This window comes from Gymnoscopelus braueri, assembly GCF_963280865.1.
Source record: "Gymnoscopelus braueri genome assembly, chromosome: 17".
Classification (NCBI taxonomy): Eukaryota; Metazoa; Chordata; class Actinopteri; order Myctophiformes; family Myctophidae; genus Gymnoscopelus; species Gymnoscopelus braueri.
Window position 1 is genome coordinate 14,909,162 of NC_137617.1, and position 24,231 is coordinate 14,933,392.

Consider the following 24,231-nt stretch of genomic DNA (forward strand, 5'->3'; position numbering starts at 1 on the left):
TGTAGATCTGCTATTTTTGAAAAATCTTGAAAATGTGTGCAAATCTTTGAATATATTTTTGAAGCGAAAAGAATTTCGCTTAAAAAATTATATATTCAAAGATTTGCATATTTTTTTTTACGATTTTTCAAAAATAGCAGATCTACAAGCTATTTTTGTCTCATCTTTTTTAATCTCTTCTAATATATTCTGTTCTCTTCTGTTGCATCCTGTCCCGTCCTGTCCAGTACTCACAGTTATAATGATGTTACTGTGGCACTTTGTTGTTGCAGGAGAGTTATCCACTTGTTTTGTTTTGTTAATCTAATCTAGCCTTTAGAGCTACTGGTGCAGCAACAAAACAGTAAAAGTGCCATAAACTACAATAAAACGACTGTGTCGCGAAATGTGAGCTTCTGCTACAGCTGTGGGTAACCGCTCTGGCTGTTATTGTTTTACACTGTGCTCATGATGAATGGACTGGCTCTAAGCACTGGAGTGGCTTTTTGATTGTTTTTGTTGAACAAGCCACAAGATAGGCTATTACTTTAGAACAGACTCCTCATCGCTTCATTTACAATTTGACCCCCCCACCCCACACACACACACACACACACACAGCATCCTTCTCTCTCTCTCTCTCATATACCTAATTGTGCGTGCGTGCGTGCGTGCGTGCGTGCGTGCGTGCGTGCGTGCGTGCGTGCGTGCGTGCGTGCGTGCGTGCGTGCGTGCGTGCGTGCGTGCGTGCGTGCGTGCGTGCGTGCGTGCGTGCGTGCGTGCGTGCGTGCGCGTTTCTGTGAGCGGCTAATCTCCGGAACGTTGGACCAATCGGTGTGACACTTTGCACGCACACTCCCAGTGTGCGTGTTTGTATTATTTATATTTTTATGAAAGTTTTGATATTAGTTAACTGGAACAAAATAACATAAGTCTATCATTAAAAGACATCTCATGATGTGACCGCATTTGCCACCGCCCCAGATCGATGCCGCCCAGGATCGAGAGGTAATACGATGCGTCTCGATGCGTCGGGTGTGAGAGGAGCTTTAGTCCATATCTGTTTCTCTTGGATCTGTGAATCCATGGTCTGGTCACACTTAACTTCCTCCTCCCTTACATGCCCCCCCCCCCCTTCTCTCTCTCTCTACCTCTCTTCAGTCCCCGCTGCATCCTTCCTTCCTCTACCTCAACTCTTTCCTCGCTCCCTCTCCTTCCTCTGCTCCTCAGCATGCCGCCGTCTCTCCGTCTCTCCTCTCGTGTCTCCAGTCCATTGCTCTCCCAGTTGGCGGTGCCATTACTGTCCTCAGTGTGCGACTGTGTTCATCATGGATGCACATTAACATGATGCAGAGTGCCACATGTCTCCATGTCATTCCTCAGGGTTAGGGGGCTGCCACAAAAAAAGCACACGACATGCATATACGTGTAGATATTGTTTTCGCTATCAAATATATTGACGACGAAGCCCTGTCAAGTTGTTGTTGGTAAAAAATCTTTGCTAAGTTTTTTATTTAATTTTTTTAGACGGCTAATGTCCACACTGTGACAAATGACTATCCTCTGGCAAACATAGCGTTGCGGTTATAAATGGCGGCATAATGCAGCTGTTGTCTACGAGCCTGGCAATCACACAGCTTGTTGGCTCGAAGCTGCAGATAGATGATTACATCCTCCCCTCTTTCCCCTAACCCCCACCCTACTGGCATGCATGACACTTGCAACATAACGTACGGTGGAACAACAAAGTGTTTGGCAAAATTCCCCCGACCGGTGTCTCTCGTCGGCCCCACTAATGATGCATCTTCTATTTCAGTCGAAGAGCTCTACCTCCGAGGAGAAGGAAACCACCGAAGAGACAAAGTGTGAACCTGAGAAAGCAGAGTACGTGCACACAGTTTAAATTATCATGCTGTTCTGCATGCAGGTGTTTCGCCACAAATGATCCCAATTAGTGTCCTCTCTCTAAAATGCCTTTGCTCCGTGCGATAAACGAAGACCATAATAGCGATCACAGCTGGCAATGTGTGTGACAAAGAGGCTCTCGTGTAGAACCCGACCGGTGCCAGAATTTTGAGTTAGATTTTGGAGAGTCCTAGTCCTAGATCAAACTTAGATTTGATTAAAGTTTCTATTTGAGAACATTTAACTATGATTTTATTTAAACACTTAAGCCCTATTGGCTGATCTACAACGTGTTGTGAGCTTGTAGGTTTGCTATTATTTTTAATTGTTTTCAAAACTTTTGAACATTTCCACCAAGAGTGACATGCCCAAAATATGGGGACGGAAAGGTTGAAAGTGAAAAACCGGGACACATCGGCTGCATAATTGCTAAGAATGACCGATATATTGGTCAGATTGATACAGTATATAAGTCGGGCTCTACTCTCATGTGTTTGTGTATGGCGGTTTCAGGGGCGAGGGCGGAGAGAAACAGGCCAAGCAGCAGAAGGACGAGAAAGCCAAACAAAAAGTCAGACAGCATCACACCTCCAGTGAACCGGACCTGCAGGAGTCTGCCTTCTGGAAGAAGATCATAGCCTACCAGAGGAAGCTACTGGTAGGAGAGCTGATACATGCATACACGCTCACACCTATACTCTCTCACTGTATGGTTCAAGGTTTGTTGATTGTTGCATCTTTGGTATGTTTGTTTGTTCTGGTTCCTCAGAAATTGTAGCAGCAAAATAATAATAGTGAAAACATACTGTATATACACACCACATACATGTATTGACACACTCTGCAAGTATTCAAACATGCTCTTTTTGAACTCACATATAAATGTTTACATACAGTAGCGGATGTGCCCATAGTATCCACTATCCACAGTCGTACATTAATATGCATTCACACAATCACTCACATACTTTATTGGGTATCTACCGTACACACACACTTTTCATACACCAATATGGTGGTACAGCACGCACACACACAAGCACGCACACACTCAACACGCGCGTGTACATCGATGCCCCCTACACAGTCTCACGCCCTCATCCAAATTTGAGTGGGTGGGTGGTAATGTCATACAGTGTATATCAATGACAAAGTGATTGTTTTCTGTTTCCTTTCGTCATCTCCAGAACTACTTTGCCAGGAACTTCTACAACATGAGGATGCTGGCTCTGTTTGTCGCCTTCGCCATCAACTTCATCCTCCTTTTCTATAAGGTAACGACATGTCAGCGGTCCCGTTGCTGGTAAAATAAACGCATTTTATCGGCAGAAGGCTCCTCGATTCCCCTAGTTTTTGGCACTCTTGGGTGCGTCGACTTAAGTGCAATTACGCACATACACATCACATCACATCATGCAACACAACATAATTTGCACATACGTATGAAAGGACCGCAATGGAAATAAGCCGCTGGCTTTTTTGCGTCTATCCTTTTCAGAATGGTGTGACAATGTATGTAATTTTTACATAATTATGTTTTGTTATCAATAAAGATGTCAAAGTCAAAGTGGTTGAGGAGTGGAAGTAATGCAACACAGTTCAAAAACACGCTGCATTTACAAATGCTAATCACAATTTATAACCTTTTATTTTATTGTATATGATTTATTATTATTATTATTATTTTGTACGTTTTAACACTTTTTTTAATAATGAATAGCCTATCTACATGCTCACAAACTTTCGCAATACAACTCACTGGGAGCTTGTAGATGGGCTGTTTTTGTTATTTACAATTTATTTATTTGTCCCCCCCCCCCCCCTCACCAGGTCTCCACGTCTTCGGCCGTGGTTGGCGGGAGGGAATTGGTCTACAGGGGCAGCCAGTCAGACTCCAGCGTTCAGTGGGACCCCCTGATGAGTGGGGAGGGCGTGGCGGGAGATGGCGGCGATGGTGGTGATCCCCCGGAGCCCGTCGCCGTGCACTTTGTCCTGGAGGAGAGCAGTGGGTACATGGAGCCTACGCTCCGCATCCTGGCCATCCTGCACACTGTCATCTCCTTCTGCTGTATTATTGGTTACTACTGTCTGAAGGTAGGCTATCTGCTGTGTTAATGGTTATTACTGTCTGAAGTATTATAATACTTGACTTTATAGGCTTTCTAAAGTGTTATGATTGCATTATGAGCACTTATGGGTGCATATAATTGTAATTATACAGTGTCATAAGCAGATTACAGTGTTATAAGCAGATTACAATGCATTTACTTGACCTTCTAAGTCATTATAACTGTGTGTGTGTGTGTGTGTGTGCGTGTGTGCGTGTGTGCGTGCGTGCGTGCGTGCGTGTTATTTCTAGGTGCCACTGGTGATATTTAAGCGTGAGAAGGAGGTGGCCAGAAAGCTGGAGTTTGATGGCCTTTACATCACAGAACAGCCATCTGAGGATGACATTAAAGGACAGTGGGACAGACTGGTTATTAACACACAGTGAGTCTGACCCTCTGACCTGTGTGTGTGAGAGAGAGAGAGAGAGAGAGAGAGAGAGAGAGAGACGTTAAAGAATCACTAGACAAATTGGTGAGATGGCTTATTTGTGTGTGGGTGCGGGTTTTGACTGAATACTTTATTAACAAGTTAGTTAACAGTACCTGTAGTACAGTAAACAGTTTTGCTAAAAGGATAACACAAAAAGGCCCAAAGGGCTTGTTTCCATTGTGGTCCATTGTACTCAATTCATCATAAGACATACAATACATACAATACAATACATAACGGTAAAAGCTCCAGTAGCAGCAACAGGTATATGTTCCAAGGTGTTCAACAAAGCCCAATTGTATTTTGAGGTCAGCCATTCTTTTAGGTTAGTTTTGAGTTTGGGTAGGGAGTCGACATCTTTTTATGTCTTTGGTAGCCGGTTTGTGTGTTACAGTAAGTTCAATACAACCGTATTATTTTGCCTGCCTGCCTCCATGCCAGATAAGGCTTTATGTATTGTTTTCAATAACACTGGGCCGAGGATATTTCAAAATGTGTAGTAATCAGATTTCAGCTGTGCTTATGGCTGAACGGAGACCTCTGTCTGTTCGGCCAACGTGCTCTCATATCAATTCCCGAAATTTGACTGAGCTGCTGTGCCGTGTTTTGGGGGAAAGCAGCAAGTCCCTGACAGCATAATGGAGTTAAGTCAAGCAGAAATTGACTAGCTATAATAATAATATAATACATTTTTATATGTCCTGTTTTAGCTGAGGCAGAAAGATGGCACCAGTGTCCAAACTGCAAGTTAGAGCACAAAACTTGTTTGAGAGAGACAGGGCAGTGGGGAGAGGGGGCAGAATGAATAAAGTGAGGAAAATAAAGAAAATGCATTGTTTAATGGAAGACTATTAAAGTTATAGTACAAAGAACTTCACGTCAGCCGAGAGAAAAGGTAATGGTGATGGGAAGGTTGGAAGGCAGGTTGAATAAAGGGGACAAGAAGATGGCACTAATGGCTTTCAGGAGTCCAGCTGAAAAGCATGAATTATCTCGCAGACCAGCACGATATAGACTATAATAATAGTAACAATACTGCATGGGCACAGCATCTCTCACAAAGCCACGGGCCAATGACCAGGGGCCTTGTATAATATAAACACTGCAAAAGCCCAAATATAGACTTGAAAGATGCGTAACGCCACTTCTCAAGCAAAAGAGGATTTTCTAAAAGCGAACATGGCAGGAGAATGTGCACACCTCTGCGGAAACTCTGACCCATGCCTATGAATATTTTGGGGATGTGGGTGCTGTAAATGTCAGGGAAACTGACTACTACTTTAAGTCTAGTATGAACTGGTCCAGTGTAGGCTACTGTACTCATCAACCTGATGGAATAAAATGCCCCGATAATGTTCCGTCAACATGGTACGCTGTAAAATCCTCAGGGTTAATTCAACTCTGAGCTTGTAGGTGCATTGATAATAATATCCTAGTTCATTACGATGACTTGATTGGCTGTGTAGGATATGAACCAGAGATAACAGACCAAAGTGTGATATAACGGAGAAAGATAAAGAGAGAGAAAGAGGCAGTCCAGTCTAACAGGTTAATTTAACACCGTGCCTCCGGGCTTCATTTGCGATCATCCTCCCTGGAGGTAATCAACCCTCTCCCTAGTGGTAATTATTGTTAAATGGGGGTCATGGACTGTTTGGGGAAATGTAATTGTGTGCTATATGTCTAAATGCCAGGGCATACCTGGAGGCCAGTGTGTGGGCTTGTACTGCTGTGTACCCATAAGACTAGAGAGAGAGTTAACGCTAAACCAACACATTATTTCAATTTACATCATATTTCACATTTCAGGCCTTTAGCTGATGCTCTCACCCAGAGCAGCGTTAAAGGGTATATAGATATACTTCAGATATTTCATATAAATATGGGGGGGGAAAAAAGCATAAACCTACAACACTGCAGGTTTCTGGTACATGTCACAACCTCAGTGCTCATCATAATAATCTGCCATTTTTAGACTATTTTTGTATCATTGTCAGTCAAAATAATAAGGTGGATTTTATTCCAGAGAATGTGACTTTTTACAGCTACAAGGTAATGGAGTTATTGCAGTCATACTTGCCCTCTTGCTCTGAATCTAAAAGTGTTATTTAAAAAGTAGGATGTGTTGATGGGCAATGCCCCGCATCACAGTTGGGTAAATGTCACTATTTAAATTACAATTTGAAAAGAAAGGATGCATGGACGGATGGAGAGAGGGATGGATAGATATGCGGGGGTGGGTGGATTAATACAGGGTTGATGGTTGGGTAGGTTAATTTTTGTATTGCCACTGTGAATTAATGACTGCATTTGTAATTCCCTGTTGCTGATGTGAATGTGAAACTCTTATTGTACCTGGCTGATTATTATAGCCCACTGAAAAATCATGGCATTGATCTTTAAAATGCCATTTGTTTTTATGATGTTTTTACTGGACTAAACACATGCAATAATAGACAATAATAGACGGAATGTTACATGGATACTATTTTACTAGTTTCTGATCAGATCTAAGTGAAATGGCAGTTGCAAAAAAATCGTAGTCTGTTTTACTCTTCCAGGGCTGTGCATGTTAAATACATCAACACTAATTTATATCAAATAATATATTAAACCGTGAAACGTGAAAGTGCTGCACATATTGGCAAGCTATCATTTCGTATTTGTTTGAATACGAGTTGATCTAGATGTGTTTTGAGAGCCTGAACAATATTGTTAGATGAAGTTTCCTTAATACAGAACCAAGTCTGAAGCTAATATTACATGAATATGTATTCATCTCATTACCCTATACCAGTCACTCCAAACGATTGATTCATTAGTCTTTTTGTTTTTGTTTTTCAGATCTTTCCCTAACAACTACTGGGATAAGTTTGTGAAGAGGAAGGTAAGCTTTAATATTTTGACATTAAATCCCTTTGCTGAAAATAGCTGATCTACATGCGTTGTGAGCTGGTAGATCTGCTATTTTGGGTGAATTTGAGCTGAATGTTCGCCTATGACATGCCCAGAGTAGGGATTCATGTGGTCAATTTCTTTGGTTTTGTATGGAAATACTAAAAAGGTGCGCTCAGTAAAGCGCAAATCTCTGCCAGGAGGAACGCCCTACCTCCGTCTTTGTGTGTGTGGGGGGCATGTGATGAGCAGTTACACGTACTGTAGGCTTGTGTATGAAAAGGCACAAGGCGCAATGGGGGGAGGGTTCTGATAAAGGATGCTGATTTTTAATGGCTCGTGTCAATTATATTTGTATAGGGGCGGACAGGAAATACAAATCAGCCTGGAATTTTAAATGACAGCGGCCCCCATATCTGTCCAAATTGACATAAAAATTATAAAGTAGTTAGACCAGGAAGCCAAGGCACACTAACCAGCTTATCAGTCAGTCTATTAAATAAATAAATAAAATAATACATAAAAACTAAAGGGACCGGCATGAAACGACTAGTCCTCTACATGTGTTTTGCACTCCTTACAGCGGTCTACTGCACAACTTATGAAATAAACTAATCTCTTCCCCTCTGCTTGTTGTGATCTCTATAATCTTCACCAATAGGAGTAACATTGCTTCAAAAGAACAACGTCGGTGTAACTAAGAGGCTCCCTGCTAAATATATAAAATGTTTTTTTACATTCATGGATTATCACCTACAATGCAAGTATTGTTGCTGGGCTGCAGCCGAAGGGAGCGTCCAATTGGCTAGTACAGTAGTGTACATCCCATTTGCCGGATGGACAGCTTGCGGCTGCACGGCTAGTTCCACTCCATAGCCTTGTGGATGCTTATATGATAGCCTGGAGGGATGTTTAGGATGTTGTCATTGTAGTTGTCATTAACTAATTAGAAAAATATTCAGGTTGAGGTCCTTCGGCTGCTATAGCAGCGTGCTAATTGGCCTAGTAGTTTGCGAGATTAGCTGCGGACAGACACACACAGACAGACAGACAGATAGAGGTAATCGCAAGATTCTCTGCCCTCCTGGAGGAGACAATGATGACATGTAACCCCAGGAGATATTAAGATAACATGCATGGATTAAACATCTCCCAGAGAGACCACTGTGTTCTACACCAAAACCACAGCACATCAAAACCTCGTCCGAAGTTGACCTTCAACATGAGAATAATTTAACCTCCGGTAGTCTCTCTGCTGTGTTGAGAGCAAATGGGGAGTGTGGCTATCATTAGCACTGATGTGATTGCACACATGCTGTATGGGGAGAAACGGCTTTTGATTTGACAATAACTCATGGTCTGGGACCAATTGTTTTAGCTGCCGTTATGTAGATCAGTCACGAACCAATTGAATTAGAAAAATGAACCACAATTTCAAAAGGGGGGAGCTTTGTTAGTCATGATGAGCACTCGGGGTGGCCTCTCTACCCACTAAGCTATGGTTGAGTTACAGTAGTAGACTGTAACTATGCACAGTAACATGATTCAGTGATCAGATTCTAAAGCAAGTGGTAACTAACGGAGCAACTTGGATTAGTTGTGAAATTAGGAAAAACACAGAGGCGTGTGATAACATGAATCGTGTTTCTTAACAGCATAATCAGATTACACAATGAACGTGATTAATGAAACAGATTACATAGACTGATTACAATGTAAACATTTCTTTTAGCGTGGGGCTCTCCAGTGAGGAATGTTAGTCAGGCTGCACATGTCTCTGTGATTACAAGCATATGGGGAGAACAGCTTTTGGTTTGATAATAATTGATCATCTGGGACCAATTGCATAATGCTTGATTCATACTCGGTGGCGCATCCTGTTGCGCACCGAAAGTAGACGAATCAAAAGCCCACAACACGTCACGCTGCCAAGCGTTGTGAGCTTGTAAATCGTCTATTTTCTCTGTGCGACACCAGCACGCAACTGAATATAGGCCTTGACTCATTTATGGAATGCTGTTTTCAGACCTTATTGACAGTGGCAGCTCAAAATTGCATGGTGATTATGTCCAGATAATGCAATTTCCATAAAATCATTGGATGGAGGAAATGAAAAACTAAGGAATCAAGAGGAAATTAAACAATTCTACATTTATAATCATTTTATGCAAAAATGACCTTTTATTACTCGCCGTGCCGGCAAATATTTTGCATCAGAATGATTCATATAGTTGATGCCTCATTCAGGCAGGTCGTTGCCTTTATTCACGGTGCGGAAGCTCAAAAAGCTGCCTTGTTCCAAATAAAAAATATATTTTCAGGCGAATTAATCGCACACACAAAACAATCCTGGCATGTAAGGACCTTTACAGAAGTTTTCCATACAAAGGCTGCATAATGCTGCATTCTGGATGCTACAGCAGTGGTTCCAAAATGGTTCTACCGAGGCACACTGTTGTGCTGTGTGAGACCACGTGTCCACGTGTGTCTTGGGCAGTGTACTCAAGTACTCCACTACATCTCAGAGGCAAATATTGTACTTTTACTCCACGACAATTATTTGAAAACTTTAGTTACTTTGTAGATTTTGATTATTATTACAAAACATACATTAACCACTTCAGCCCTATATACATTTCAGCCATTTGAAAATAGCCGATCTACAAGCTCACAATGCGTCGCATTGTGACGCATTGTGAGCTTGTAGATCTGCTATTTTCAAAAGATTTTTATAATTTTCAAAACTTGTAATGGGACATTCTGCATAATGAGTACTTTAACTTTTGGTACTTTAAGTACAATTTGATGCCAATACTTTTATACTTTTACTCAAGTACATTTTGAATTCCTGAGTATTTTTACATTGCAGTATTGATACTTTTACTTAAGTAAAACATGTGAGTACTTTTTCCACCACTGGTCTTGGGATTTTGGGATAACCACACATTATTATTGCCATATATACAATTATATACAAAAGTATGTTTTTATTTACTATATCAGTACTTTGTGCACACTTGTTTCCCAGCACAGAGGCAACTTTTATAACCTACTGTAAAACAATACTGTATGTCTTTTAACCACTTTCAATCTGGTGTACCTTGTGCATGTCATTATAGGTTTTGATTGATTGATTGGATATTTTATTAGCCAAAAAAATGTAAAACGGCTCAGTTACATTTAAAATACTTTGTCTAAAAGGTCCGTTCATAAAAGTCCTTGCGGTCTCGTTTCCAATGAGGTCCTTGGTATTCAATTCATAGACATATATAGTGGCACCACAGTTCAAATATCAATTTAAAAAAAACAGAAAAAGAACACTACGTGTACCGGTACAAACAAATAATAAAATAGGGGGAAAAAATTTATAAAACGCTATATGTACAAGAACAGGGGGGGGGGGGTCGTCTGTCTAACTGGAAAATAGTACTACCTCCTTTTTTGGCCTCCTGAAAGGTGAATTTTCAGGGCTGTTTTAAATGAGCCCAGCGAACTGCACTTTGAGGGAAGGGGTTAGACTATTCCAAACCTGGGTGGCACAGCACACCAACCGTTTGGAAACCACTGGCATAGAGGAGTCATTACCTTACCCACACGTTTAATTGTGAATCCCCAGGTGATGGATAAGTACGGTGAGTTCTATGGCCACGACCGCATCAGTGAGCTCCTGGGGATGGACAAGGCTGCCCTGGACTTCAGCGACTCTCACGAGAAGAGGAAACCTAAGAAGGACAGCTCTCTGGCTGCCGTGTGAGTACGGCGCGTGTGTGCGTGTGCGTGTGCGTGCATGCGTGCACGTGTGGGGCAGTGGTGTAAAGTAACTAAGTACATTTACTCAAGTACTAGTTACTTTGCAGATTTGGATTATTGGATTATATTATTAAAACAAAACATACATTAACCAACTAAGCCCTATTTTGTACTTCAGCTATTTTAAAATAGACGATCTACAAACTCACAACGCCGCGCTCTGCGATGCATTGTGAGCTTGTAGATATGCTTTTTTCAAAAGATGTTCCTATACATTTTGAAACCTGAAATGGGACTTTCTGCATAATGAGTACTTTTACTTTTGGTACAATTTGATGCCAATACTTTTTTACTTTTACTCAAGCTAAATGTGAATACTTTTACTTGTAATATATTATTATTTCTATATTGTGGTGTCGGTACTTTTACTTTAAGATAAAAATGTGAGTACTTCTTCCACCACTGTGTGCGCGTGTGCGCAAGTAAATGAAGAAATGATGAAAAGAGACATTTTGAGACGGCTCAAAAGAACACTCTGGAGAGCGTGGAAACATGCATAATTTTGGCACACTCAAACCTACACAGACTCTGCGTGGGTTTGGTTGGAACAGAGGATCGTTTGGACACTGGCTGGTATTTCCAGGTCACTGCCTGCAGGACCTCCGTGCTCCTATGTAAGCTCATCTGATTAAGGCTCCGAGAAAAAAGTTAACTTCAAATAAGGCAATGTCGAAGACGGTTAACGTGAGAAAGTTGTGGAGTGCTGGGGATATGAGCTGGATGAGGTTGGAAATTAACACTTGGGTAACTTCTACCAGTCAGAAGATGGCAGTAACAGCCAATTAGAAGCCTCCGGAGATGTGGCGAGTCCTGTGACGTGTGTGTGTGTGTGTGTGTGCGTGTGTGCGTGTGTGTGCGTGCGCGTAAGATGTAGGTACAGTAGATATGGAGTAGATGTGGAAAGGCATGCACAGATAAACACATAATTATGTACTGTAGATGCATTGCCATATCTATGGCTATGTTCAGACCAAATCAGATTTTTGGCCTATCCAGATTGGAATGAGATTGATTTGATATGAAATACACATGGAAACACTTTTTTGCCAATCAGATTTGAACCACATTCCTCATTTCTAAAGAACCGTCTTAGACTGATGTATACATTGTTGTACAATAGTCACTCACCAAAGATCGCTGATCCACAAGCTCACAATGTGTCGTGAAGCGACACATCACGCCTATGTCGTTAACATCGTTATCACAGCAACGAATGCAGATATAGTAGGTTGACAATGTCTGAAAACACAAATCCGATCTGATCACTTGCGAATAACAGTGTGGACAGTCGGTCCTAAAGATCAGATTTGAGAAACAAACCGGGTTCGCCTGCAGTCTGAACAAAGCCCATTTCAATTGTGTGCATGTGTGGTGGGAACGTGTCGACTAAAGCAGTCTCTCTCCTCTGTCAACAGACTGAACTCCATCGACGTCAAGTATCAGATCTGGAAACTGGGGGTTGTATTCACAGATAATGTAAGAATATATATGATCTGTAGTACCTAAATAATTGCATAATAAACAGGGCCGCAAACTAATACATTACCACATACTGGTATGTTTGCGTTGTGGCTGCTATCTATTCTATGCACGAACTACTTGGGCTGGTAATGGAGGTGTAATTTAAACCGCTTTGGTTTAATAGTGAAAGTGGTAAGTGAGTTTTGGAGCATCCCCACTGTACCGTGGATGGTGGATGAAATGATATCCTCCTCTACTGCTCATATATTCAGTGCTGCCAATGATCATATTGTTTTAATTTATAAATTCTGTAGCTCATCACATATTCCCATGTTTTTTTTATCTGTGAAACAGCAGATGCTGGAAATGTTCAATCTTTGCAATAACTTTTTTATGTACTCTTGCGCAGTATGAAGCAATTGGTAAAGGGAGTACTTTCTGGTCCCCATGGGGGAGGGTACATTAAGGGGTTAAGTGTCTCAGGTCAAGGGTAGAACCGGCTACTTTCCCATTCCCAGACAGCCTCTCTACCCATTCATCTACTTAATATAAAAACACCCTTATAGTCACTGTCAGGTGGAAACCTTGTATGTCCAAAACTGTGTTCCATTGGATCCAATGTAGTTTTATTTAGTGCCAAACTCTTGTTAATACTTTGGTTAATACTTTGGGGTAAAACTTTTTCTTTTGAAATTAACACTTTGGTTCAATATTTCTAAAACACACAGACGCACTTAACCACTTTCACATTTAAGAAACAATAGCAGATCTACAAGCTCACAATGCTTCGCATGGCGACGTATGCTTGTAGATCGGCTAGTTCTGCTACCTACTAGGGTATTCATTTATGAAAAAAATGTTGAAATATGGAGATACTTTGGTTTCTACCCAACAGCAACATTATATTCCTCTTGCCTTACACTCCTCCTGTTCTTTCTCTCTCTCTCTCTCTCTCTCTCTCTCTCTCTCTCTCTCTCTCTCTCTCTCTCTCTCTCCAGTCCTTCTTGTATCTAGCCTGGTATATGACCATGTCTATCCTGGGTCACTACAACAACTTCTTCTTTGCTGCCCACCTGCTGGACATCGCTATGGGCTTCAAGACGCTCCGCACCATCCTCTCTTCTGTCACGCACAACGGCAAACAGGTCAGCAGATACACAGTTGCAGTGCAAAATGGCTTTTCTTTTTTATTAGCTTTTTTCCATTTGAAAAGGTTTGTGGTCATTCATGACCACAAACAGAACAGAGGAAAAAAAAAAAAAAAACACAACAAAAAAGAGACAAAAAACAACCACTATACACCAAAACAAACCCTCCCTCCCACCCACCCATGTCCAGGGGGGAGTAGAATAAATTAGTGAACTCATGCAAATAAGAAACAAATTATTAAATAATAATAAATAAATAAAACAGTAATAATGGTGATAACAGAGTAGAATAAAATAAATACAAAGATAAAAATAATAATCCTTAATTAAATTGTGGTTAAGGAATTCATGTACAAAAGAAATGGGTACCGGGTTCTGTAAACGTTTTTCGACGAACCTCTAACCACGTGTTTAATTTTTTTTCAAATGGAGAAACGTTGACAAGTCCTTTACCCATGATGACACACTGGGAGGGTTAGGGCTCTTCCAGTGGAGCAATATACAGCATCTGGCTATGAGGGAAGCCAAAGCAACCAAGTCGGCCTGGAATCTGTTAAATCTGCCCACTACAGGAGACACACCAAAGATGGCTTTTAGAGGACAGGGAGTCACAGAGAATGCCAGAACTGCAGAACTGCTCTTATATCCTAAAGGATATAAGAGCACTGTAAATTGATTAAAATTAATGTTAAACAGGGAATCTGATACGGATATTATGGTCTCTAATAAGGTTTTCTCAGGTAAACTAGAAGAGTTTAAAACAAGTACTTGCAAGGAACAAACTAAGGTTTTTCATATCCAGTTTAGTAGTGAGATCTCCCAAGGAACTAGATAAACCATCGCTGTATATATTACTGAAAGAGACATGGCCCTTCTCCTTCCACTTATTGTAGGTCGAATCCAAACCAGAGGGTAAGAACAGGTGGTTATTGCATATGGGCATAAGGACTGAAGGGGATTTCAACTCAAAGTGTTGTCTAAACTGATTCCAAATTTTGAATGAAGAGAGAACTACTGGGTTATTGCCTGGTATACTGGGAATAACGTGTTGGTAGAGGAGCAAAGAGTAATGCTGGAAGGGAGGATGTGGTCTTAGCCTCCATATCGCACCAGATGATCTCGGGGGAGTAATACCACTTCTTCATCATTAAAATGTTTGCCACCATCAAGGCAAGCCCACCATCTTGTTTGGGTCTTTGAGGAGTAGCTTTTGTGATCCTAGGAGACTTATTATCGCTTTTTAATTCACTTGACAAAATGTTATCTACTTTTATATGGGCATATAAAAGTAGATAACATTTTGTCAAGTGAATTAAAAAACGATTTGGGCAAAAAAAGGGGGAGAGTCTGTGGGAAAAAAGGAGACCTGGTAGTATGTTCATTTTAATGGTTTCGATACGACCCACAACTGAAAGAGGAAGCTTATTCCATCTCTGAAGATCTAGTTGAATCTTTTCAATTAGTTTTATGTAATTCTCCTTATGGAGTGAGCTAAGTGAATGGCATACAGTTACGCCTAGATATTTCTAGCCGTTTAAAGAGCAAAATGTGTTTTCTAACTCAGGTCATTAAGTCTACGGACACCTTTTCAACAATTAAAATTTTTACACAATTAGAGACATGCCCCCCCCCAAACAAAACACTACATCACCTGCAAAACACACACATTTATTGAATTAATCCTTACTGTGTGAAGAAGGTGTGGGTGTCAGGACAAAACATTCTCAGTCAAAATATTTTCTGTCAGGCACACGTATATTTTGCCTGACAAAGTATATATTTAAAGAATATAATGTTGCTATATACTGCAACAACTACACCCAGAGGTGTTCTTGGCTTGAAAGGTATAATAATGCATAGGTGTTCCAGGTGTAAATGGCTAATTTCAGTGTGTGACACCAGCACACAACCAAGTACCGGTATTATATAATCATCCTTTAGAGAGAGACATGTTGACTGTATGGAATCCAAATGATTGAAACTTGAATCCATGCATAGTGCCTTGGCCCTTTTAGAATACTGGTAGTCATTGCCTCTCTCTGTCAGTTGGTGTTAACAGTGGAAAACTAGAATTGAAAACAAAATATGACTAACTGAAACTGTATTGTGTTCTTACAACACTAACTAAAATCACAGAGAAAATGTCCTTTGTCCATTTTTCCTACATCTTATCTTCCAATATTTTAGCTGTGCCAACGAGCCCTGTTGTCAAAACCTTCACAAATAGTGAAAATAGCCTATCTACGTACATGCCGAGCTACTCTAAAAACGGAAGACTAACACTAAAACGAATAAAAACTAAACTAAAAGCAAGCCTTTAAAAAAAAAAGAACTAAACTAGCAAACCTGCTTTCTGTTTCAGTTGGTATTGACAGTAGGCCTCCTGGCGGTGGTGGTGTACCTCTACACGGTAGTGGCCTTCAACTTCTTCAGGAAGTTCTACAACAAAGGTGAAGACGGAGAATCGCCGGACATGAAGTGTGACGACATGTTGACCGTGAGTAAAAGACGTCAGCATGTAAATCTACTGTACCATATGAGCCGCTAGTTAGGTTTAGGTGAGTTTATTTAAGATGAACCCATTAAGACCTGAAGCCGATTCTACATGTCTCCTAAATCCCAACAGTATTCTGAAATACCTTTGTTTCTGTATCAGTGGTGCTCAATCTTTTTCATGTCAAGGACCCCAAAATTATATGTATTACCAGAGATTCCCCTGTCGTCATTTTTTCAACCCTCTCCGTTGGCATAATGGGAGCGCGTGGCTTAGGGAAATTCGTCTATTATAACCGATGCAAAGTTATTTTTTTCTCTACTACTACTCATTGTAGAGTCTCATGATAGTCAAACATGCGCTGAAAGTTCCTGAGAGGCTACCGCTAATGCCGAACGAGCTAACGCTAGTTGCTTGTTTCTCTCCCAGAACCTGGCAACTTGGTGTTGCCAGGTAGAGAAACAAGCAACCAGTGTTAAATCGTTCGGCATTAGCGGTAGCCTCTCAGGAACTTTCAGCGCATGTTTGACTATCATGAGACTCTACAACGCCACTTTTTACGTCGGTAGGTGAGTAACGACACATCAAAGATAACACTTAAAATGTCCGGATTTCTCCTTTAAGCAGATGCTCTTATCCAGAGCGACTGACAAGGCACTCTGGGCTAACAAGCACATATGTCAGTGTTCAGCAGTGTACATCCTAGTGTGCAAGAGGCCACATGGCACATGCCTGAGTGCCCGATGACAGGGTGCCTGGCAGCTCAGCCAGTTAGTACGCATGATAATCTCTCAAGATAGATCTTCAATTAAAACCATAAGCAGAATGGCTGTTTAGTTGAATAGGAGCTCCTCTAGGGGTCAGGCCTTGAGCATGAGTTATTTTTCTTTTTTAATCTTGTTAAATGTCGGTGTTTGAATTGGCTCAGCAGCGTGGTTCTGGGGTAAATACATTTTGAATGAATTGAGTCGGATAAATTGTTAAACTTGTTATCTTTACCGGCACAAATGCCCTCTTAAGTTTTCAAGGCATTCTTTTTGCTCGCCACTTGCCAGCACCAAAATAGATTTCACAACATAGTTTAGAGAAGACTTCCCAAAGACAAAATATGATTTACAGTTCCAAATTATAAAATCTTTCTCCTGCCAGGAAACAGTGTTGCAAGATTAACCTAGAGATTTGTCCTCGTCACTGTTTCTCTGTTCACACTTTCAGTGAGATGTGCCTCTTGCTCTGTCCTTATACCCTTTTCACTGGCCCATAATGGATCAAGAAACAGCATATGCCAATTATGCTTTAGCACGAGTATTCTCATTTAACTTAACCCGTTAAGATCGGGGAAGCATCTGTGTGTCATTAAAAAAAAAAAAAAAACGTGAAAATTAGTGCAAATCTTTGAATATATATATTTTTTTAAAGCGAACATTTTATCTTTGCTTCTGGAAGACAAATGTCTTCTAAATCCTAACAGTTTTTCTTTTTAAACTTATGTTGCTATATCAGTGGTTCTCAAACTTTTTCATGTCAAGGACCCCCAAAATGATATGTATTTGGCCGCGGACCCCCATCTCAAAATATGTTGTTCCAGGGACCCCCAGAAGCAAATATTTGAGTTAAAAAATATATATATTCAAAGATTTGGAAACATTTTCACGATTATTATTTTTTTGCAGATCTACAAGCTCATAGTCTCACCACTGGTTTAAGTTGTTACACAGATGTGTTCCCGGTCTTAATGGGTTAATTGACAAAACCCCCTATCATATTTTAATCACGTGGAACATTCCAATGCCAGACAACAGCGTTTGTGTCTTCTTTCTCTCCATGGCTTGTATTTGTCCTCGCTAACGAAGGTGCTCCAATGAATGCACCTCGTTAAGGAACTTTCCTAATTAATCATTGTCTCTCTGAGGTCTAATTACCCCGGATACTGTGACAGTCGTTAACACTTAACAGTCAGCCTGTGTGATTGGCTGGAGGAGTGTGGTGTAATTATCCGGGTGTTAATTGAGATCAAATGCGAATCTTTGTTTAACGACCAGCCAAGAATATGAACCAATTAACCCCGGTATTGTTTTTCCTGTGTTGTTGGCGGTATAGGAGAGTGTCCCAACTCTGAGTTTCCTTCCGGGGATCAATAAATGTTTATCAATACAGTGATTACAGTTGCCAGTATGAATGGGTTTGCTTGCTATTATATGCTCATATTTATATAAGACAGAATTGATTGCCTTTCACTGTGGTGAGGCCAAAGGCCTTAAATGGAACTGGTCAGACTTTTGGAATGATACAGTACTTTCTGTTTCATTACCTTTACTTACCCAGGGAAGGTTAGCTGAGAACAAATTATCCTTTTCAGGAATGCCCTGCTTCACACTCACACAAACACACACACATTAAAACCTGGGAGCTGCCCAGTACAACCCAGTACAAAAATAAACAAATCACCCTGGAGATTGTACTCAGAGATTTTACTCAGATCCTTGCTCAAGGGCACTTCAGCGGTGTTGGGGGAGGGGTACAGTAGGTGGCCAGTGACTTTGGCCATTTTCCTTCCTCCTGCTTGGAGCGCGTGACCAATGGTTATGGTTTTGATAATTTAAAGTTAAATGGTGGATTTGTGGATAGGACTCAATATGAACAAACTTGTTATATCAACAAAACGCATCGCATTCTGTGACATGCATGATGCAAAGGTTTTAAAAGTGAAACTGGCCAAAGTCACTGGCCACCTACTGTAAGTGGTGGCCATTCACTTCCCCACCCGGATAATTTTTTTCCGGTCCAGGGAATCAATCCGGCAACCTTTTGGTTACAAACTCACTCCTCTAACCTTTAGGCCACCGCTGCCCCATTATGTCAATCATTGTGTAACCTATTCCTTAGCTAGGCATCCAGGGGGGGGAGGCAGTCATCATCATCAAGGTGATAGATATCTGAATCAATTCTGTAAGTTGGATTTGTTTTATTTTGCATAAAATCTACTGGAGAACATTTCTGTGTGCAACATTTGACTCCCACTGTGTGAAAACTCATCTCTTCAGACTCTACCCATCCCCTAGCCCTCATTATTCCTTTGTATCACTTGTACTTGTACTTGTACTTGTTACCTATTTTGATTGGTGCTAGTTACGGTATGATATGCAGATGCTACATATGATGGCATGTTATTTAGACAGATGCTGGGTTTGATGTCTACCTGGTATCCTAGTTGCTTTGTAGCACTTATTGTCTTTACGCTCTATTCACTTGAACGACTGAAAAACAAATGGACAGCCATTGATTCATAGCTGAGAGGTTGAGAATGGAAAGAAGTAATGTGTTGTGCTAGGAAGGAAGAGATTGGAGAGTGGCATCTGAGAGCCAACCTCAGACAGACAGACAGACAGACAGACAGACAGACAGACAGACAGACAGACAGACAGACAGAGAGGAGATGAAAAGACAAGTGGATGATGGTGACTTTTTCATGCAATAAAGGAACACTATATAAGGGTATTTTGTGTGCGTGCGTGTGCGTGTGCGTGTGTGTGTGTCCACCTGAGATTTCTGGATGATAGAGGGACACTGCCATCATCAACCCCCACCTGCCATCTCTTCCTTCTGGCGCACATGCATACACACACACACACACGCACATGCACACGCACATACGCGCACGTGCGCATTAATCCCATATATCCAGCCAGCCATGGCATTCCATAGACATGTCTTGTTTCCTATTAAGGAGCGGTCGGGTGGCTAAACAGACAATCCCTTCCCACTCTACAGGAAGGTGACAAGGGCTTAGCCCGGGCCAGAGACCCATGGAGGGATGAATGAAAACATGACTTTGCCGGGATGAGAGCGCTTGGGGAGCTTCTTTTTTGGGGGGGGCTTCCCTCTCTTGCTTGTTGTGCATAAATCCCTCACAATGACACTCACAGTGGGATGAGAGGGTTACATTCTGATATCTGTCTCTCTGTCACTTTTCATCTGACTTGATCTCTCTTTTAACCTCCCTTCAGCTCTCTCTCTTTCTCTGTTCTCAACTTTTTTTTTTTTCTGTACCGCAATCCCTTTCTGCCACTTTGAATCTCTTTCTGCCACTTTGAATCTCTCTCTCTCTCTCTCTCTCTCTCTCTCTCTCTCTCTCTCTCTCTCCCCCCTCTCTCTCTTTGCCCTGCGGTGACAATATTTATTTGCTTGACCAGATGAGGTGCAGGGATTGATTAAATCCCCTACTGTAAACACAAACATGCACACATTGAAACATGCACACATCGAGAGCATTACTGTAGCTTCCCAAAAAACAGGGTTTTGGTGGAAAGCATTACATCTATGAAAGCCATCCGATAACATTAGGGGTCTGTTTCTCGTCCTCTTCAGTCAGACACAGTAAATCTGACAGAGATGGTGACACGATGGCATTGTATTGTAGACTTTCCCGGTATACTGTCCTGTGGGGCATGAACCGCACTCTGGCACCGAAGCAGGCTGAAACAAACCATCAGATTCATTATCAAATGCTGTTGCTTAAAAAACATTTTGGGGCATTTTCTTTTTACTTTATTTACAGTGTAGAGAAAGTCACAAAATTCCAGTGTCCGGCTATAATCGAACTGGAGGAATGTTGCGATTATGTGCTCAACAATGCGCTATACCCAAACACTGTTCACTGTGCATCCCCATCACAGATTTATTTTGCTCTCCTTTCTAGCTCTATTCTTCCTCCGTTTCCTGAAAACTACAAATGTACCAAAAAAAAAATCATCCACTTCTTTACACCTGTAAACCTGTGATGTGACAATGAAGCCGATTCTGGTTCTGAAACACTGTTCAACCTAGCCTGGTTCCAGACCATCTCACTCTCTGAGTGAACTGCCTCTCTTGGTCTGGTGTTGTAATGTGAACCTAGTATTTATTTGGTACAAAAATGTATTGTCCAATGAGAGTCGGAGGTGGGGGTGGGTCTAACGACAAGCCAATCAGCGAATATCTGCTAAATCAAGCTGTGAGATGTAGACGTCAGATGTAGGCTCCACGCAGCTTCAGTCTGATAATCAGGCTATGTTCAACCTGTTTCTGTGCAAGTTATCTGCTGAGATCAGCCATGGTAGAGTTGTATTGGCTAAAGAGAAAATAAAAAATAACATAACCATTGTTACATTTTGCTTCTCTATCTCCTACAATGCCCTGCCCCCCCCCCCTCCCCAAAACATACACACACAGTGCTACATGTTCCACATGTACGTGGGCGTACGCGCAGGCGGTGGGATCGGGGACCAGATCGAGGACCCGGCGGGAGACGAGTATGAGATCTACCGCATCATCTTCGACATCACCTTCTTCTTCTTCGTCATCGTCATCCTCCTGGCCATCATTCAGGGTGAGGGGGGGGGGGGGGGGGTGTACACAAAAGCCAATGAAAATGCTGTGTGTGTTTTTTCTCATTGTTTGTTTAGTTGTTTGTTTAGTTTTTTAATGTGGAGACTGTGTCCCCCAGATTGAGGAGATGGTTTTGAAGGTGATACACATGAATGTCGGGTGGAAAGCTCAAAATGTCCCAAACTGTTACTTTTCAGGATTCAAATTCAAAAATAGCAAAAGTTGCTTGGATCTGCTTTTGTGTGACGCTGTAGTATGATAAAAAAAAAAGCACAAAAAGTTTTTAAAAATAAGAGTTTTTTCCCCGACAGCAACGACATATAAAGACATGATACACATGTTTCCTCTCCTCATTAAAGCAATAAGCATTTCTGTATTTACATTGAAAAGGTTAGAAGGCTGAGAGTGCCATAAGGTAGTAGATTACAGTATAAATGTAAACAACAAAGGTGCTCGGGTGGCGTAGGGGGGTTTGATTCCTCAGCTGTGCCTCTGGCTCGGCTGTGCATTCCAACGAACACAATTGTACTGTCGCTGCACTAGCGACCCCTACAGGTCGGTCGCTGTTCAGTGGCCTTTCCGGTGGGGAGCTTGTTCCTCTGCATGCGTTACATCTTCCCAGTGAAACTCTATCACTATAAGGTGAAAAGAAGCGGCCTTGATGTCATGCGTATCGAGCAGAAACATGGTTGTAGGAGTTGTAGCAGTTAGCGGTGACAAGAGACAACAATACACACGGAATTGGGAAGTGACCTTACCTTAACCACAGAGTCCCTCAGGTCTTTTCTGTTTTCTGTTATTGTGGTGAAAGCTTTTGCTGAAAATAGCGATCGTTGTAAAAGCTTACAACGCGTCACGCTGCCACGCGTTGTAAGCTTGTCGATCTGCTATTTTCTGCGAAAGTTTTCCCACAATACGGATGCTGGGGTCTAAGTAGTTAAAGGTAAAAAATACATTAAAATGAAGAAAAACAACATTGTGTTGACCGTGACTTTGTTTGTTGACCAGGTTTGATAATTGATGCGTTTGGAGAGCTGAGAGATCAGCAGGAGCAGGTGAAAGAAGACATGGAGGTGAATACACAAACACACACGCGTCCATGCGTACACACACGCACGCACATACACACGCATATACACACACGCACACACACACACACACACACAAACAAATGTTCATCGGAGCAGATATGAACATGCAATGTGTTTTTCCTTTGCAGACCAAATGCTTTATCTGTGGGATAGGCAACGACTACTTTGACACCGTCCCGCATGGCTTTGAAACACACACATTACAGGAGCACAACCTCGCCAACTACCTGTGAGTACAACCGCTGTGCGTGTGTGTGTGTGTCTGTGGATTATTGGATGTCAGTGCAGCTGCTGTGTGAACGTGACGTCTCTGAGGATTAGTGGATGGAAAGTTGAACTCATGGTGTGTGTGTGTGTGTGTGTGTGTGTGTGTGTGTGTGTGTGTGTGTGTGTGTGTGTGTGTGTGTGTGTGTGTGTGTGTGTGTGTGTGTGTGTGTGTGTGTGTGTATACAGCTGTGGATAATTGGATGCACTGTAGAGTTGAAATCATGGCGCGTGCGTGCGTGCGTGTGTGTATAGTAAGGTAGGATGTGGAATACAGTGCTGTATCTACTAAATGCCCAACAATTGATATTGTTAGTGGGATTGTGTAATATTGTGTTTATTATGTGTGTTACAGATTTTTTGTGATGTATCTCATCAACAAAGACGAAACAGAGCACACAGGCCAGGTATCTCATTTAATAACCATTTATGTATCGTTTCACTTTCAGTGACCATTCACAATCTGACTCACATTAAGTTAATGAACACTCAACAAACAAACTCTCCGCTCTCCATGTCTCTCTCTCTCCCTTCTCTCGTCACCCACACCTCTGTACTGTATTTGTCCACCCACTCTCGCCCTTTAGGCTAGAACCAAACTAATGCTTGTTTATAATGTTGCTCATCTTAGAAATGTAAACCTATCATACCATTGCTGTTAGTCACACTGTGGAAATGTTAATAAAAAACTTCATCTCGCTTTGTCTCTCACTTTTGCTCTCTCTCTCTTGCTCAGGAGTCGTACGTGTGGAAGATGTACCAGGAGCGTTGCTGGGAGTTCTTCCCCGCCGGTGACTGTTTCCGGAAACAGTACGAGGATCAGCTCAACTGAGCCCAACCGCCGAGCAACAGACTCTGTGTTTTCTTCTCTTTCATACTATAATCTAAACTTCCCCTCCGTGGCCCTCCTCCATTCTCTTCTCACCCCCCCCTCCTCTCAATCAAGCCCCTGAACATTAACAGTCTGGTCCAAGTCCCCTCTCCCTTATGGTTCCTTCCTTTTTGTGAGCGGTCATCGGTTCGGTCTTGAACCCATGTTCTGGTCTCAAGCATCCAAGCCTTTGGCTTTCTGCCCGACACCCCCTCCCCACCCCCCCTGTCGCTGTTCCAGCCTACTATGAGATCACACGCATCAAGGACAGACCTTCTCAAAGTCCCATGCACACCTCCCAAGAGCCACAAGAGCTACAGTTTCCGAAATAACCTTTATCCCCTTAAGAGTTCCCAACCCTGTTGCGTTGCACAAACAAACCAAGCTCCTGCGCTATAGCCATAACCA

The 24,231-nt window shown here is 41.8% G+C and overlaps 1 protein-coding gene across 1 annotated transcript in view; it reads left to right on the top strand.

Annotated features, from left to right (window-relative positions):
- ryr2a (ryanodine receptor 2a (cardiac)) overlaps nucleotides 1–23,968 on the top strand; it is a gene marked incomplete at its 5' end in the record, with an annotated part of 269,110 nt that extends 245,142 nt beyond the window's left edge. The window contains 15 exons of the mRNA XM_080455627.1: nucleotides 1,796–1,863; nucleotides 2,398–2,542; nucleotides 3,072–3,158; nucleotides 3,715–3,978; nucleotides 4,244–4,374; nucleotides 7,267–7,309; nucleotides 10,934–11,067; nucleotides 12,543–12,603; nucleotides 13,587–13,733; nucleotides 16,099–16,233; nucleotides 21,442–21,598; nucleotides 22,606–22,670; nucleotides 22,817–22,917; nucleotides 23,308–23,359; nucleotides 23,689–23,968. Coding sequence (XP_080311753.1) covers nucleotides 1,796–1,863; nucleotides 2,398–2,542; nucleotides 3,072–3,158; nucleotides 3,715–3,978; nucleotides 4,244–4,374; nucleotides 7,267–7,309; nucleotides 10,934–11,067; nucleotides 12,543–12,603; nucleotides 13,587–13,733; nucleotides 16,099–16,233; nucleotides 21,442–21,598; nucleotides 22,606–22,670; nucleotides 22,817–22,917; nucleotides 23,308–23,359; nucleotides 23,689–23,784 — 1,686 coding nt within the window. The 3' untranslated portion in view covers nucleotides 23,785–23,968. The remainder of the gene's footprint in view (nucleotides 1–1,795; nucleotides 1,864–2,397; nucleotides 2,543–3,071; nucleotides 3,159–3,714; nucleotides 3,979–4,243; nucleotides 4,375–7,266; nucleotides 7,310–10,933; nucleotides 11,068–12,542; nucleotides 12,604–13,586; nucleotides 13,734–16,098; nucleotides 16,234–21,441; nucleotides 21,599–22,605; nucleotides 22,671–22,816; nucleotides 22,918–23,307; nucleotides 23,360–23,688) is intronic.
- Nucleotides 23,969–24,231: the final 263 nt, after the last annotated feature.